The 17751-nt window shown below is 41.7% G+C and overlaps 1 protein-coding gene across 1 annotated transcript in view; it reads left to right on the top strand.

Annotated features, from left to right (window-relative positions):
• The window catches only part of LOC138290716 (ovochymase-2-like), a 559559-nt gene that overhangs the window by 219256 nt on the left and 322552 nt on the right, over positions 1 to 17751 (top strand). Inside the window, exon 11 of the mRNA XM_069230265.1 lies at positions 1344 to 1529. Coding sequence (XP_069086366.1) covers positions 1344 to 1529 — 186 coding nt within the window. The remainder of the gene's footprint in view (positions 1 to 1343; positions 1530 to 17751) is intronic.

Genomic DNA, 17751 nt, shown 5'->3' with positions numbered 1-17751 from the left:
TAGGTGTTAAGAGTAAAGGCTTGACTTACCTTGTCTCCTGGCCCGTCATTCTTCGGAGAGCACCACAGCCCCCCCCCCATGTATTTTGCAGGGGGGGGGGTCTCAGCTGTTGTAACGCCACTGATGGCGAGGAGTCGGTTCTTAATGCAGCGCATTCAGCCACAAATCAGTGCCAGTTGTCATCCTCCCTGCAGTCAATAAAACAGCCCACCAGCCTCAGTTTTCTGGAATTTCATTGGTATTTCACCAGGCACCACCAAGTCAAGTCACGAGAATACACATTCAGCCACTAATAAAATCTTTTACCCTAACATTTCCAAAATATAATCAGAAAGGATAAATTAGGATGAGGGTGCTTAAATCCTAGTATTGCATGGGTGTTTTCTGCTGCCAAAACCTCACATGGGCTATTATTTCTAAATCAACGAGGTAGTCAGTTACAGCGAACAGGTAAGGCAGAGATGTAGTCTAACAGAGTTGACAACTTTGCAACTAAGGAACCAGGTTCAATCGACAGCATGTGAGTATGGGCAAATGTCTTAGGGAAACATTTACTAAAGTTTCACAAAACGTAGAGCAGCAAACAAAGGTGCTGCACTGCTTAAATAAAAATGCAGAGAACAGTAATGCTCCGGCACTCTGGGTGCAACAAAGCCCCATCGAGGCACCCTTACACCATAGTGCAAATGTGCCTACATTACAGTTAGGATTGTATTGTGCAGGAAGGAACACCTTTCTGCACCAAAACAATTCAAACAGGCATTTTCCTCTTTCTATGTGTATGTCATCTCATTACACCTCACTTAGAAAGGCATAGCATGTTGAAGCTTTTCCAGGTTTACAAGTCTTTGTAAACCAGTGAATGTGTGACAACCCATGGTTGGAAGAATGGGATCACCCATACTCTGCCCATGGAACACCTTCCAAGTTGGAATGTAACGTTACACAGAACACAAGCAGCTGCCTTGTGTTACATTTCTTTACAATGCTATGCAAGGCCACGCAAATCAGGTTTGGGTTGTTTTTTAAATATGACTGAAACCTTTGCATTGTACTTGCTTCCCCTTACGTGACGCAAGTACAACGCAAAGGCTTCACAAACATGGGCCTTACTCACCCTGTGCCCAAAAAAAGGATTTGACTTTATGTAGTGTAATTTGGTGCTCATCTAATATTTCCTTGGACTAAGTACTGTAAAATTACAAAAAATCAAACAAATGTAATCTATCTGGGCCAAAAAAATGAGTAATGTAATCTGGTTCTAATGCAAAGCGATCTAATGTCCTTGGGCCAAGTTTTCTCTATTTAAAAAAATACACATTATTCTTACTCTTGCATCGCAGGTCCATTCTGTGGTAGTTCGTTCCCCCCTATCATCACTTCCCGCGGAAAGCAGCTGAAGATTCGTTTCTACAGCGATCTTTTCACAGAAGGAAAAGGATTCAGAGCATACTGGACCACAGATCCACTGGTTACCCCTCCAACAGAACCTCCCACAGCACCCAACCCTTGGGACGACATTCCCATCGGTGAGTTTTGTGATCTCTTATAGTCAAGATGGTACTGTGGACCAATAAGCTATGTCCATGTTGTTTGTGATCAACGTTTAAGGTGAACAACTATATCCAAAATGCACACAGGATCACTTAATTCCCTTCATTTGCAAAGGCCAGCGGTGCATATGTTTTTACATGTGTGATGCAGATTGCAGATTGCAATGATCGGCCAAACACAAAAAGCAATTCTTCAAAGAGTCTGAAAGATTGAAGTCTCCTTTTGCAAATGGAGTATCTTGGCCTTCTAAATTGCCATCAAAAACAAAAATCTAATTCAAGGTATAATCAAATGATGGTGAGAAGTCTTGCATTTTCATTCTAGCTTCCATCTGCATGTTATAAAAGTTGGGTGATTTGGAGTATAACTGCAATGTGTTGGTTTACCTTTGGTGGTGGCGGTGGGTTCTCAGGGGTCATAGCAGCAAAGGTTGAAGCTTGGGTGTACTTGAAGCAGAAAGTCAGTGATGGAGAGTAAACATCGCAGTGAAAAGGGACTCTAAAGTTTTACATACATTTATAAAAATAGAGCATACGAATATTAATGTTGATGCAAAGAAGCTGGAAGGTACAATTTGTAATAAACGTGCACTGCAAATTTCACATCAAGCATGTGAGTTGGAACAGCATCTAGTTAGAAGAACCCAATTCCTTGGTCCCCGTGATTCTGCTTAACTGATCTGTTATTTGTGGCTCGTTCATCCACCAGTTTATTCTTCAGACTGGTGATCTCTGGGAGGAGATCTATTTTTTTGACCTATTCTGAACATTGGTGGCAACTTTAGAATCAAGCCCCAATATCAAAGTGAGGTGTCAAAAATGAGGCAGCATCTTTTACAGATATTTGGTTGACACTTATGTTTTCATTGGAGGTAATAATTCACCATTTCCAGTAGGTTGATGATGTCTCTGACTGAACTGTCACAATATTGAGTAAAACATATTGTACTATTTATGCAGTTACGTATAGATTTGCTATTCTTAAATCCACATCTCTCCACATCTACACTTCTTCACAATACATACATCTTAGGTTCAGGATATTTTAGTAGCGTATATTCTGGCTCCAATATTTATGTAGCACAATATTTAAAATTCATATTGTCATAGTATACTTATCAGGTTTTTTTGATTTTGGGCCAGGGAACTGCCTGTCAAAACCTAGGAGAGAGTCTTACACCTGGCAATTTTCTGTTGTATAGGCAAAGTGCAGTTTAAGATTTGCACCTATAACTCATGTAAATTTTAGAAAGAAAATCTGTTTTGGGTATGCATAAAAAAAAGTAGTTACAAACAGATCAGTCTGGCCTTTCACATAGCTATAGTACCTCAAGTACTTTCTAGATGCCTTTCTGAATACAGAAACAAATGCTCAAAGTATTTAACAAGACTGCAGTCCTTGCAAATGTAGCGGATGTCCCTCTTAATCCAGAAGTAACTGTATAACAAGTCTATCATAAAAGTGCAATAACTCAAGTTGTTACTGAAAGTCCATCTCAGGTCAGATGCAACTGCTTCAGTTTTCCTTCACAAATTCGAGGATGTGTGTCTTCAACATAAAATGTACATATACACTTTTGCTACTTTAATGAATTGTGCTTGCTTTCAATAGGATGAGTAAATATGCCAATACTGACATATGCTGATGAACCAATATTGAAACTTTCAATAAATGGCTTGATTAATATAAAACACTTGTGAAGACAACCTAGAATATAAAGATATAATCAGTCATTGGTTATGTTAAGTGTCTTCAACAGCATTCGCTTAGCCAACTGTTTTTTGAGTGGCACTATATTTATTTGCTGGTAAAATGCTCACTGCCTTATGCTATTTGCTGTAGTAGGAAGAAGGAAATGCAAACCAATAGATAAAGATATTTGATACAAGGTCCTTATACATGTATGTAAGTGAAGTAAGTAGTGACATAATATATATTTTCATAAACCCGCACTTCCAGAAGACGTTACTAGATGTCTCCCTTGATGTTGCAAAAGCTACAACTTTGACGTGTCGGCAAAGGATTCCTCCCCACCCATGGGTGATACTAGTGAACTTGGTTCAATACACTAGGGCTGAGTGTGAAGGAGAAGTCTTTGTTGCCCTGCACAACACTATTCAGTGTGTAATTGACATAGAACTATTGCTTTTGGCTTACTAACAATCCCATGAAGGGTTCAGGGGCACCATGAAAACAGCAACAACCTAATTTCATTAATCATATTACTACACACACTGTGCTAAGAAGAATAAGGTGCACAGTACATCTAAAACAACCACATAGAATAATATCAAAACAGCCAGGAGACATGTTCAAAGTAGCAAGAATACAATTAAGCAGCATTGCTGAAACACCATTAAAATATTACCTAAAACCTAACACCCTAGCACCTAATTCTGTGCCCTATGCCCTAAGCACATGAAAAGTAAAGAAACTTGCATTTTAGAGTTTCTTAGGAAGAAGGGATGCACTGCATACATTGTTGACAGCAAAGACTGTTGTTATCGGAAGAGGTGTGAAGACATTGTCCTCCATGAAGGGCAAACAAAATTGATCTTCCTCCAGGACTGGTCTATTTCAGCTGCAGGCTTCGAGTGAGATGTGTAATCTGTGAAGTGTGAAGTGCACTGGGAGTAGATGTGGTTGTCTCTCTCAGAATCTCAGGTGCTAATCTGGGAGAAGGATCTCTCTAACAAGCGGGCAAATGACAGTCCTTATATCATAAATCTTTATCAGAATTTGTAATGTACATGCTAGATCGTGGACATCAAAGTACATGCTTAAGATATTGGTAGTATGGACATATAGTGGAAAATGATTTCAATTCAGACTAAACCTCTTTGATCCAATATCTATACTGTTTGTATGTATTCTTAACTCAAGGAGGAATCAACATTTGACCCAGATAAATGTTGCCGTAGAGTTGCATCTGTCACTAATCAAAGAGGTAGACAATATCATGTTTCCCAGGAAAGCCAAAGTCTGGCAACAATGGCGCTATCACATGCCAATCATTCTGCAAAAACAGGGAACATGGCGATGTCCAGGGGCTAATAAGGAGTTGGGGCCTAGCTAAGATGGTCCTTAGTGACTTCACATAATTGAGTCAGATGCAAAAATCTTCAACGAGCTGTAATTCATCAAGGCGTTACTAATGGTCTTGATTGTGTCAGATGCAAAAGCATTGAAAGGCTTTCATGAAGATGCAATACTTAATATTGTTGCTAGAAGTTTCTCTTGACTGAGATTGAAAATCTTCAACATTGTTTCACAGAGCTCTTGTTCCTCAAGTTGGTGCTAGAGTTTCCTGTCGGGCTAGACGCAAAAGCAGCGCAGTTCTTTCATAAAGCTGTAGTTTCACACATCAGTACTAGAAGTCCCTTTCAAGTCTGATACAACAACACTGAAATGCTTTAATGAAGCTGCAGTTGAAAAAGTCATTTGTAGAGGTTCCCCTCAAGTCAGATTCAACTGGTTCAAATGACCATCACCAAGCTGAGGGGGCATTGCTTTAACATATACATTTCCGTGTATACTTATCCTATTTTAATGATTTGAGATTGTTTTCACTACAATAAATTAATTTGCCAAGCTGGTTTGTAATAATGAGTCAAAATTGCAGATGTCAATAAATGTCTTGTTTTTATGGAAGTGATGACAACATAGCAGTGTGTAGAAATTATTCACTAGTAAATACAAGTGCTCTCAAATAGCTTTTCTTGGATCTTAATGTTAATGCGTGTGTAAAGGCATGTGTAATCAAGCTTTCTAAAGTGAAGTTGTTTTACCCAAAGCTCTATTTTGTTTGTCATGCATGGCGTGGGGATTAATTCAGTGACAGCTGAGAAGCTTAAGAGTCACACATAGTTGACTAAAGGTTTGTACATAATTTTATTGTTATTTTTTACGAAAACATCCAGCTGGCAGCTTTCAAGTATACAGCATTAGAAATCACTAGTTAACGTAAGTGTCCTCAAACGTTTTCTTAGCAAACTGGCTTTTGAGTTGCACTATAGATGTATCCCAAAAATCCCAATGATCTATATTAAAGCCAACTGCTTTATGCTATAGTTAAATATTTGTAGACCGTTTCTTTTATTGACCTGCATAAATATATATTCCCAAACCAGCAGGTCCTCAAGTTGTTATCAGAGGTCCCTTTGAACTCAGGCTCATAGGGGCATATTTAAGAAAAGTGGCACTGCACTCTGTTCAGTGCCACTTTTCTTGCACCCTATACCGCACCTTTATTGCCACCATGTGTGCGCTGTATTTAAAATGTGTTGCACCATGGCGCTGGGTAGGGGGCAATAGCGTCATTTTTCATGGTGCTATTGATGTACTCTGCAGGAGTAGTGCCAAAATATTGGCGCTACTCCTGCAGAATACATAGGGGCCCATTACAAATAATGGAAGCCCCCTTTAAATGCCTGTCTGAGCAGGTGCTAAAAGTGGCGAAAAAAATGATGCAAGGAAATCTATTAGATTTCCTTATGCCATTTGTTTGGCCACCCTAAGGGGAAAACGCCCCCTTTGCATACATTATGCCTGGCACAGGCATATTATAGCGCACAGGGTTACAAAGTGGCGCAATGCATACATTGGACCACTTTGTAAATGTTGCACAAGGATTTTGGCCTCGTTTGGCCACATTAGCATCAAGAACAATTACGCTAATGTGGCGCAGGGTGGCGCTAGGGGCTTATAAATATGTTCTTGCTTTTCTCTAGATACAATGCTTGCCAAAGTTGGTTTGTAATAATGAGTCAAAATTACAGAAGTCAATTCATTTCATGATTGTTATTGATGTCAGTCATGACACTTCTCTAAGTTGCATCCAGTAAGAATTCTTGGATGTATATGTTTTACTGGGATGAATTACAAGCTTTTTAAAATATAGTGGGTTTAAACTTTAATGTATCTGCTTTACTGTGAAGTGACTAGGAATTATGTGAATAACAAAAAATAAATGTATTGGACATAGTTGATTAAAAGTTTTTATATATTTTTGTCATTAGTTTTTTGATAAACCATCAGGCTGATAGTTTTCAAGTATTAAGGGGCTTATTTACAAGCCCTTAGCACCACCGAAACATCACTTTCAGCGCCGCTCCGGTGCTGCTGTGCCCTTTTCCACATTTACATGGCAGCGCAAAGCCACTTTGCGTGGCTTAACGCCGCCTTGTAAATATGGGCCCCACCAGTGCAGATCTCTGTGGCAGAGGGTTGTGCAATGGATGTTGCTGTGGGCATTTCCCAGCAACACTTATTGCTTTTGACACTGCCCCAGATTTACAAGAAATTATAAACCTGAGGCAGCGCCAAATACCACCCAGCTCCAAAAACTGCCCAGGGGTGGCATTAGAGTGGCGAAATGAGGAGAAATACTTTTATTTCTCCTTGTTTTTGATTTTTTGCATTCTGCAGAAACACATAGAAAGAGCAAAACGCCATTAATGATCGCTGATGTGCAGGAAGGTACCACTTCCTGCACATGAACAGTTATTAAATAATGATGATTTGCTACTTCTGCATTCCGCAGCACATATAGAAGTAACAAATCGCCATTATTGATTGTTTATGTGCAGGACGGGACACCTTCCTGCACATAAACAATCATTCCCTGCAACACAGTCACCCTTGCACTATGGTGGAGCTAGGCAGCTAATTTTAGCGCCAGCGCAGGGGGAGAGGACAAAAATGTGCCATATCTTGTGGATACGGTGCATATCTGCCCTTTACCGGTGGCGCAGCAAGACATGTGCTGCACCACCCTGCACCATGAGGGCCCATTAAAAAACCCTAAGTTCTAGGGGATATATTTAAGAACCCCTAGTACCACCTGAGCACCGCCATTATGCCATTGTTTTATGCAGCGCTAAAGTGGCATTTTCCCCACACCATTTTTACAAAGTGGCACAATGCATACATTGTGCCACTTTGTAAACTCTTGCGCCACGTTATGCCTATGCCAAGCATAATGTATCCAAGGGGAGGCGTTCTGACGTTAGGGGGGTTGAAAAAATGGCGCAACGAAACCTAAGCGATTTCCTTGTGCCATTTTTTTCTGCACTTTTAACTCCAGAGAAGGTGTTAAAAGTGGCATACCATTATTATAATGGGCCCCTATGTACTCTGAAGGAGTAGCACCATCATTTTGGCACTACTCCTGCACAGTACATTAATAGTGTAAAAAAATGATGCTATTTCCCTCTACCCTGCACCATGGTGTGCCGTATTTTAAATACAGTGCCCACATGGTGGCAGCAGGGGCGCTAAAGGGCGCGAGGAAAGTGGCACTGCACTGTATGCAGCACCACTTTCCTTGAATCTGCCTTTCGAAGTCTCAGGTAAATAGTGGGCCCAGATTTACAAACATTGGCCCCGATTAACAAACATGTTGCACTGGGTTGGCATCACAAAAGTGACAATACCTGCACAAAATGTTTTTTTCTGCTTATTTTCTAGCACAAAACTTGTTTTGCACTGGAAAAGTTACCTAAAAAGTAACCGAAAGCAGCGCAAAGTGCTGCATTGTTCTGCTTTCCATAAAGGGAGCATTCCATGGGTAGCACATGGGCATTCCCATGCAACCATCCATGGTTATTGACACAAAGCCTTATTTACTAACAATAGTACAAAAAATTTATTTTGCACCAAAAAATAATGTCACTTTAAAGCAGGCATTAAAAGGAGAAATATTTTTATTTCTATTTTCTCACTTTGTTTGTGTGCTGCACTGTACAGCACACACATGAACTGGGAAAAGATTCAAAGTTAGTCTAAGCTTAGTATTTTGTACCAGAAGTGTAGCCTCCAGTACACAATCTATGCTAGACATCACATACACACAAACAGACAGACAGTATGATTCTGTGCCAGCACCAGGGACAGGATCCTGCCATATCTCTGTAGAGAAGGCGCTTTCCTGCTCTCTCCCTTTCACGCAACACAGTGCAGCAACTTTAGGTGCTGCAGAGTGTTCCATGACATTTTTCTAAATCTGGGACTAAGCATCCTATAGCTTTATTCTTAACAAACTGCCTTTCAAGTGGCACTGTAAATATGTACCAATAATCTCAGACACATACTAAAACCTACTGCCCTATGCTGTATGCAGTGGCAAGAAAAAGCCAAATGTCAATGGTAGGGGAGCAACACAGTATATAAAGATATTAGATGAAAGATTCCTTTATTGATAAATAAATGTATACTGACAAACCTGCAGCTCCTCTGGAGTATTACCAAAGACCCCCCTCATGTCAGATGCAAAAGCATCGAAATTCTTTCATGAAGATGCAGCTTCTTATGTTGTTCCAAGAGGTCCCTCTCAAGTCAGATGCAAAAATCTTTAAAGTTCTTTGGCAGAGCTGTAGTTCGTAAAGGTGTTACTGGAGGTCAATCTTGAATAAAATGCAAAAGCAGTGAAGTTCTTTCATGAAGATGTAGTTCTACAAGTTAGTAAAAGAGATCCCTCTCGAGTCCGATTTAAACGCTTCAAACATCTTTCACAGAGATGTGGTTCCTCAAGGTGTAACTAGAGGTCCCTCATAAGTCAGATGCAAAAGTAGTCAAATTATTTTATTAAGCTGCAGGTTATTGCTAGTGGTCCCATTCAAATCAGATGTAACTGCATCAAAGGGCCTTCACCAAGCTGTGGGAGTGTGGTTTTCACATATTAATTTGCACGCATCCTTTTGGTAGTTAATGACTTAGATGTTTGATTTCCATAGGATACATCAATTTGCCACATTACAGGTCAATAATGTATTGATTTGTTTTAACTAAGTGATGTCACTCTACTATGTGGCGGAACTAGCGTTCATGGATAATCATAAGTGCCTTCAGTAACTCATTTTGGATGCATGTGTTTTGGTTGGTGGGGCCCATGTGTATCTAGGATATAGTGGGTTTATCCAATTATGCTTATTGTGTGCTGTGGTGACAGGGGGGATTAATTGAATAAAACCAGAACAATTTAATGGATAGATGAGTTGATTAAAAGTTACATATTTGTATTAGTATTCTTTTGGAAAATATCAGGCTGGCATCTTTGAAGTATAATTTACTAATTGTCAATAGTCAATGTAAGTTCCCTCAAACCTAATCAGAGCAAACTGGCTTTTGAGTAGCACTATTAACATATGCAAATAATACTATTTACTTTACACCAAACTTCTGTGCCCCTTCTGAAAGGCATAACATGGAGTAATGTTTAATCCCACTTGGCATGTGTGCTGCATTCTACAGCACACGTTGAAAGTGGCAAACATCTAAAAGCATAGTTTTTGTACTGGTAGGGAGTATTTCCGGTGCAAATACTATGCTCAACACAATGCAGACATCCTTGAACCCTGGTATAAGTGCCACAAGTCCTTACTATAGATCATTTTCGAGTCTGATGCATGCACTGACATTCTTCCGATGAATCTGCAGTTCCACAAGTCATTAGCAGAGGTCGCTCTCAAGACAGATGCAACTGCTTCAAATGGCTTTCACCAATCTGACACAGTGTGGCTTTAACGTTAAATTTGCATGTTTTCCACCAGATAAATTAATTTACCAGGGCTGGTTTGTAATAACTAGTCAAAATTACAGATGTCAATACATTTTTTGGTTTGTAATAATTAGTCAAAATTACAGATGTCAATAAATTTCTTGTTTTTTCTTGAATTAAGGACTGACTCATTTTTTTAGGAATTAGAATTCCCTAGTAAAAATAAGTGACTTCCAACTTTGAATGTATATGTTTAGGTGGGTGAGAAAGCATGTGTTACCAGTCCTTTTAATTAAAGTGGCTTCAGCTATTGATGTGCCTTATGTGCTGTGATGGGAGTGGGAGTTATCTGAGTATCAAAAGAGCATCTTAGCAGATAGTCATGAGTGACTATACGCTCTTGCCGCTTTTTCTAGGAATATTTTTGGGACAACATTTGGCTGGCAGTTTTCAAGGGTAAAGTACCAGCAGTCAGTAGTAAATTGAGGAACCTTCACACGTATTAGCAAACTGGGTTTGAGTGGTACAATACAAGTATGCCAATCACTTATTTTCAAGCCTGTTGCCTTATTGAATAATATATTCAAGCCTGTTGCCCAATTACTGTGGTATTAACAATCCAAATCTCAGAGTCAGTGGAGCATTACGATATATGAAGACTTGATGAAAGTACCGAATTTTGATATATATATGTAATGCCAAACTTGCAGTTCCTCAGATAGTCAGTAGGGGTCTCCTCTTGCATCAGATGCAAAATATTCAAAATTGTTTCACAGGGCTGCAGTTCATTAAGGCTTTTCTAGAGGTCCTTCTCGAGTCAGATGGAGAAGCATTTCAATTCTTTCACGAAGCTTCAGTTCCTCATTTGTTACTAGCGGTCTGTCTCGAGTCAAATGCAAAAGCTTTATGAGTCTTTCACAGAGCTGTAGTTATTCAGGGTGCTTCTAGAGGTCCCTCTAAATCAAATGCACAACCTTAAAAATTCTTACACATAGCTGCAGCTCTGTAAGGTGTTATTACAGGTCCCTGTAGCGACATTTACAAAAGCATTACAATTTTTTTATTAAGATGCAGTCCTTCATGTAATTTCTAGGGATCCCTCCTGAGCCTGATGCAATAGCACTGACATTCTTTCACGAAGTTGAAGTTCCAGAGGTCATTACTAGAGGTCCCTCTCAAGTCACATGCAACTGCTTCAAATGACCTTAACCAAATTGAAGGGGTGTGGCTTTAAAATATACATTTCCATACATATTTTTTCTAATTTATTATTTGTGATTGGTTTCAATGGTATCAATTAATTTGCCAAAGCTGGTTTGTAATAATGAGATAAAATTACATATGTCAATACATTTCTTGATTTTATTGAAGTGATGACAGTCTACTATATGTTGGAACATGCATTCACTAGTAACTAAAAGGGCCCAGATTTGTGAAAAAAGTATGCAACACAACGCATAAAGGCAATTTGCTGCACTGCGCTGCGTGATAGGGAGAGAGCAGGAATGCGCCATATCGCATTCCTGCTTCCGCCCTGCGCTAGCGCAGTGTGTGCTGCCTAGCGCCAATGCAGGCACCCTTGTACCATGGTGAAAGGGTTACTGCGTTACAGGCAAGATTGTTTTTTGCAGGAATTAACACCTTCCTGCTCAAAAACAATAGTTTGAGGCATTTTGTGCTATAGATGTGCTACATAAAGCACCATACATAGAAAGAGGAAATAAGAGAAGAGATATAAAGACATTTTTATACCCATTATGTCTCTGTTGTGAAGGATACCATTTTGACATATTCCCAGTTTTATAAGTCTTTGTAAATCTGGGTCTGCACCATAATCTGTGGGTTGATGCATGAGAACACCCATGCATTACATATGGAACGCCTTCCTAATGCAGAGTAATGCAAGGCAGGGATTTGCGTTACCTTGCGTTATTCTGGATTTACTAAAACACACAGAGGCTTAATAAAACTCACTTGAGCCCTTGAGTTGCCTTGTGTTACCTTGTGTGATGCAAGGGAAATGCAAGGGATTAGTACATTTTGACCAACGACCCTCAAATAAATAATCTTGGATGTATATGTTTTGGGGAGTGTGAAAGCATGCATAAATAATTCTAAATTTTTGTGGCTTTACCCATTGAGGTATTTTGTGTTCTGTGGTGTGAGGGGGATTATTTGAGGAAGAACAGAGCAATTTAACGGGTAGGTTTGGTTTATTAAAATACTTACAAGTCTTTATCATTAACATCCTGTGAAAAAAATAGACTCGCAGCTTTCCAGTATAAGGTATTAGTAGTCACTACTAAGTTTAAGTGCCTTCCAATGTGTTCTTAGCAAACTGGATTTCGATTGGCACTATGAGTATGTGCCAGGTTTACTGACGGCTTGTGTTGCCCTAGTGCGACGCAAATCATCCATAGGCGACGCAAGTCCTTTCGTGTAATTTACTAAGCCACACTAAGCCACCTTGAGTGAGTCTGTGTGGTTTAATAAACCTTCAGTAACGCAAGGCAGTGCATATTGCTTCCTCGCAGTACCCTGCGGCAGTGAGGCGTTCTATGGGTGGAGCATGGGCATTCCCACGCATTCACCTGTGGCTTTTGGTGGATTCCTAGATTTACAAAGCGTTGTAAAGCTGGGAATGCATCAAAATGAGGCGCCTCCAGTCCCAGGCATATCAAAAATAAATATATATTTTTCTCCTTCTACTTCCTTTTTCTGTCTGCTTGATTCTACATGAAACAAGCATTTACAATGCAACGGGTCTCGCGTTTGCTCATGTTAGAGCTGATCGCGTTGTAAACTCCTAACCCGACTTTTCACCTATCGGGCAAAAGTGCATTTATGTACATAACCCGAAAAAGTGAAATTAACTATGTAAAGCGCTCGACTTCTGCCAAGCAAGATCGCGCTCGTAAATTAGAGAAAAAGAAGTCCACGAGCCCGATGGAAAACAGCAAGCCTCGCATGTTTTCTGTACTTGGTCGCTGCGCTCGAGGAGGGCTAGCCACCGGAAAAGGCATGACATATGCGTGCCTTCGACTAATGAAAGCAAGCAGATTTTATTAGGCAAGCCCACAAAACAATAAAAAACACTGACGTGAAGTTGACAGGGTTCCGAGCCCTTTTTTAAATACAAAAGCGTCTCGCTGCGATACGCATGCGCGAGCACATGCAACGCAGGCTCGACCCTAAAAAGGAAATTTTGTGTTCTGTGGTGTGAGGGGGATTATTTGAGGAAGAACAGAGCAATTTAATGGGTAGGTTTGGTTTATTAAAATACTTACAAGTCTTTATCAATAACATCCTGTGAAAAAAATAGACTCGCAGCTTTCCAGTATAAGGTATTAGTAGTCACTACTAAGTTTAAGTGCCTTCCAATGTGTTCTTAGCAAACTGGATTTCGATTGGCACTATGAGTATGTGCCAGGTTTACTAAGGGCTTGTGTTGCCCTAGTGCGACGCAAATCATCCATAGGCGACGCAAGTCCTTTCGTGTAATTTACTAAGCCACACTAAGCCACCTTGAGTGAGTCTGTGTGGTTTAATAAACCTACAGTAACGCAAGGCAGTGCATATTGCTTCCTCGCAGTACCCTGCGGCAGTGAGGCGTGCTATGGGTGAAGCATGGGCATTCCCACGCATTCACCTGTGGCTTTTGGTGGATTTCTAGATTTACAAAGAGTTGTAAAGCTGGGAATGCATCAAAATGAGGCGCCTCCCAGTCCCAGGCATAACAAAAATAAATATATATTTTTCTCCTTCTACTTCCTTTTTCTGTCTGATTGATTCTACATGAAACAAGCATTTGCAATGCAACGGGTCTCGCGTTTGCTCATGTTAGAGGTGATCGCGTTGTAAACTCCTAACCCGACTTTTCACCTATCGGGCAAAAGTGCATTTATGTACATAGTGAAATTAACTATGTAAAGTGCTCGACTTCTGCCAAGCGAGATCGCGCTCATAAATTAGAGAAAAAGAAGTCCACGAACCCGATGGAAAACAGCAAGCCTCGCATGTTTTCTGTACTTGGTCGCTGCGCTCGAGGAGGGCTAGCCACCGGAAAAGGCATGACGTATGCGTGCCTTCGACTAATGAAAGCAAGCAGATTTTATTAGGCAAGCCCACGAACCAATAAAAAACACTGACGTGAAGTTGACAGGGTTCCGAGCCCTTTTCTAAATACAAAAGCGTCTCGCTGCGATACGCATGCACGAGCACATGCAACGCAGGCTCGACCCTAAAAAGGAAAACGACATTAAGGATTGTTTTGTGCAGGAAGGGGACTCTTCCTGCACAAAAAACAACCCTGGCTGTAAAGCCTGCCTGTAATGCAGGCACCCTCATAGGCGATAGGCAGCACACAGTGAGCCAGCGCAAGGAGGCAGCAGAAGTGTGCCATATGTTTGTAAATATGGTGCATTTCTGATGTCTCTCTATCAAGCAACCCAGCGCAGCTATTTGCCATGCTGCGCTGCATTGTGTGAAATGTTAGTAAATCTGGCCCCAAGTATATTACATTATATACTAAATTCAAGCCCCCCTGCTTTAGGCTGCATGCTGTGGTAGGAAGCAGTGAAATGTGAATGTCATTGTACCAACTCCACAAATAAACATATTTGATAAACTCCGGTGATAAACTTTGGTAAAATCCGCCAGGGCCAACGACCGCGGGAGCACCGCCAACGGGCTGGCGGTGCTCCCATGGGCATTCTGACCGCCGCGGTCAGAAACGGGAAACCGGCGGTGTACCGCCGGTTTCCCGCTGCCCTGGGGAATCCTCCTCGGCGGCGCTGCTAGCAGCGCCGCCATGGGGATTCCGACCCCCTTACCGCCATCCTGTTCCTGGCGGTTTTCGCCGCCAGGAACAGGATGGCGGTAAGGGGTGTCGTGGGGCCCCTGGGGGCCCCTGCAGTGCCCATGCCAATGGCATGGGCACTGCAGGGGCCCCCGTAACAGGACCCCACCAAGATTTTCAGTGTCTGCCATGCAGACACTGAAAATCGCGACGGGTGCAACTGCACCCGTCGCACCCTTTCCACTCCGCCGGCTCCATTCGGAGCCGGCATCCTCGTGGAAGGGGGTTTCCCGCTGGGCTGGCGGGCGGCCTTCTGGCGGTCGCCCGCCAGCCCAGCGGGAAACTCAGAATAACCGCGGCGGTCTTTTGACCTCGCGGCGGTATTCTGTCGGCGGGACTATATAAATATCCTCATATACATGCAGTGCCTCGCCGTTGACACTATATGTATATAGAGGTAAAAACGTGCATTTATGTATTTGTATATAAATATTAACAGACCTTCAGTCCCTCTGAGTCAAATGCAAAATCTTTTAAATTGTTTCAGAGTGCTGCATTCCTCAAGTCCTTACAAGAGATCCCTCACATGTCAGTTGTAAAAGGATTTAAATCCGTTGATTAATCTGCAGTTCCTCAGGTCGATACCAGAGGGCCCAATCAACTCAGAACATTTTCAAAATATGTTCATGTAGCTGAGATCTTCAAGGTGTTACTAGATGTTTCTCTCCAATAAAATGCAAAAGAAGCTAAATTCTTTCTTGAAACCGTGGTTCCACATGTGGTTACTAGAGGTCTTTATTGAGGCAGATGCAAAAACTTCAAAATTCTTTCATAGAACTGCAGTTCCTCAAGGCGTTACTATAGGTCCTTCTTGAGTCCGATGCAGAGCCTTCTACATTCTTTGACAGAGCTGCACTCCTCAAGGGATTACTAGAGGTCCTTCTTAAGTCTGATGCAAATACATGGAAATCCTTTCATAAAACTACAGTTTCAAAAGTCCTTTCTCGGGTTTCCTCTCAAATCAGATGCAATTGCTTTGAAATTACTTTCACCAAACTGAGATGTGTAGCTTTATGATATAAATTTGCAGACATACTGTTTTTGTGATCTGTGCTTGTTTTCCTCAGGATGCATACATTTGTCTAATCTGTTTTGTAATGATAAGTCAAAATTAGAGATGTCTAAACATTTCTTGATTTTTATCGAAGGAAGTGAGAAAAACGAATGTGTGGTGTAAGAAATTGGTTTACTAGGTGAGAGGAGTAGAAGCCCCACTCAAATATTAAATACACGCCTTGTCATCGTGAACCATAAAAGTCTCTAAATTAACCTGTGCTTGATCCTTTGGTACTTGGTGCAAAGCAGTCAGGCTTAACTTAGAGACAATGTGTAAAGTGTTTATGTCAAATGCACTAAAAAGTGATAGGAGGATGCTTGAAATAAGTCTAACAACTGGCCGTCACAAGGGGTAGCATTTCAATTAATACTTGTTTTACCCATCATGCCACACCACATCAGATTAGACCTAGGCATATGCAAATCAGTCTTGACACTGCTCCAAAATGAACAGTAAAGCCACAGTCAAACTAGGTACTCTGATCCAGAACACAAACAACTCAAACCAGTTTAGCTGTGATTAACACTCTTCAGTGAGGTGCAACTTGACTCCAATGGCACCATGAGCAAGGGGCCCGTTTCTGGGCATACCCTTGGCTACTTAGGGCTGCCCATCAAGCTGACAAAAGGTGATGGGAGGATGCTTGCAATAAGTCTAACCATTGCTGTTAGAAATGGGGTCTTGGATGACAGTCAGGTTACCCCCTGTCCAAGCAAGGACCCTCACTCTAATCAGGGTAAGTCACACACAATCCAAAATATCTTGTGCCCACCCTCTGGTAGCTTGGCACTGAGCAGTCAGGCTTAACTTAGAAGGCAATGTGTAAAGTAATTGTGCAATAAATCATACAATACCACCATATAGCACCACAAAAAATACACCACACAGTGTTTAGAAAAATATATAATATTTATCTGGTTAAATGCAGGTCAAAACGATCAAAGATGCAATATGTAAATGTAGAGATATCACTGAAAAGTGATATAAAGTGTCTTAAATCTTTTAAAAGCAAACAAAGTCTCTTTCAAGCACAAGGTACTTGGTTCACGTGAAAAATCTCCGCAAAGAACTGCAGAGGAGGAGAAGCGTGGAAACAAAGGGGTGTGCGTTGATTTCCCGGGCTGCACACGGCAATGCGTCGTTTAGCCTCCACGCAGGGACAGCTGTGCATCAATGTCCGCGCTCGGTCATGGATCCTCTTCGCGTTGTGGGGTTTACAGACACCCCGGTGACGGTGCGTGGATTTCCTGGACAAAGTCACAGGAGCTGCGTCGATCCGGTGGGCGTGTCGTCAAATTTTCTACGGCACAGCAGGCACTGCGTTGATTCCTCTCTGGAAGTCGGGCTGCGTCGTTACGGGTCGGCTGTGCGTCGATCCAGTGGGCCATGCATCGAATTTCCGGTTGCTACGCTAGCGCTGCGTTGATCTTCTTGTTGCGAAGTCGGGCTGCGTCGTTCCGGTTCGCCGTGTGGTGAAATTTTCACTGCGGTGCAGGCTGTGCATCGTTTCTGGCAGGCTGTGCAGCGAATTTCGCTGCACAAGGAGTCCTTCTTGAAGAGGTGAAGTCTTTTTGGTCCTGAGACTTCAAGGAACAGGAGGCAAGCTCTATCCAAGCCCTTGGAGAGCACTTCTTCACCTCAGCCAGAGAGCAGCAAGGCAGCAGGGCAACTGCAAGGCAGCAGGTCTTCACAGAAAGCAGTCAGGTGAGTCTTTTGGGCAGCCAGACAGTTCTTCTGGGCAGGGTGCAGGTTCTGGTTACAAGTTTCTTCTCCCGGAAGTGTTGA

This window comes from Pleurodeles waltl, chromosome 1_1 (assembly GCF_031143425.1).
Source record: "Pleurodeles waltl isolate 20211129_DDA chromosome 1_1, aPleWal1.hap1.20221129, whole genome shotgun sequence".
NCBI classification, from domain to species: domain Eukaryota; kingdom Metazoa; phylum Chordata; class Amphibia; order Caudata; family Salamandridae; genus Pleurodeles; species Pleurodeles waltl.
The sequence above is the reverse complement of the archived record's forward strand: the minus strand, read 5'-3'. Positions and strand labels throughout refer to the sequence as shown.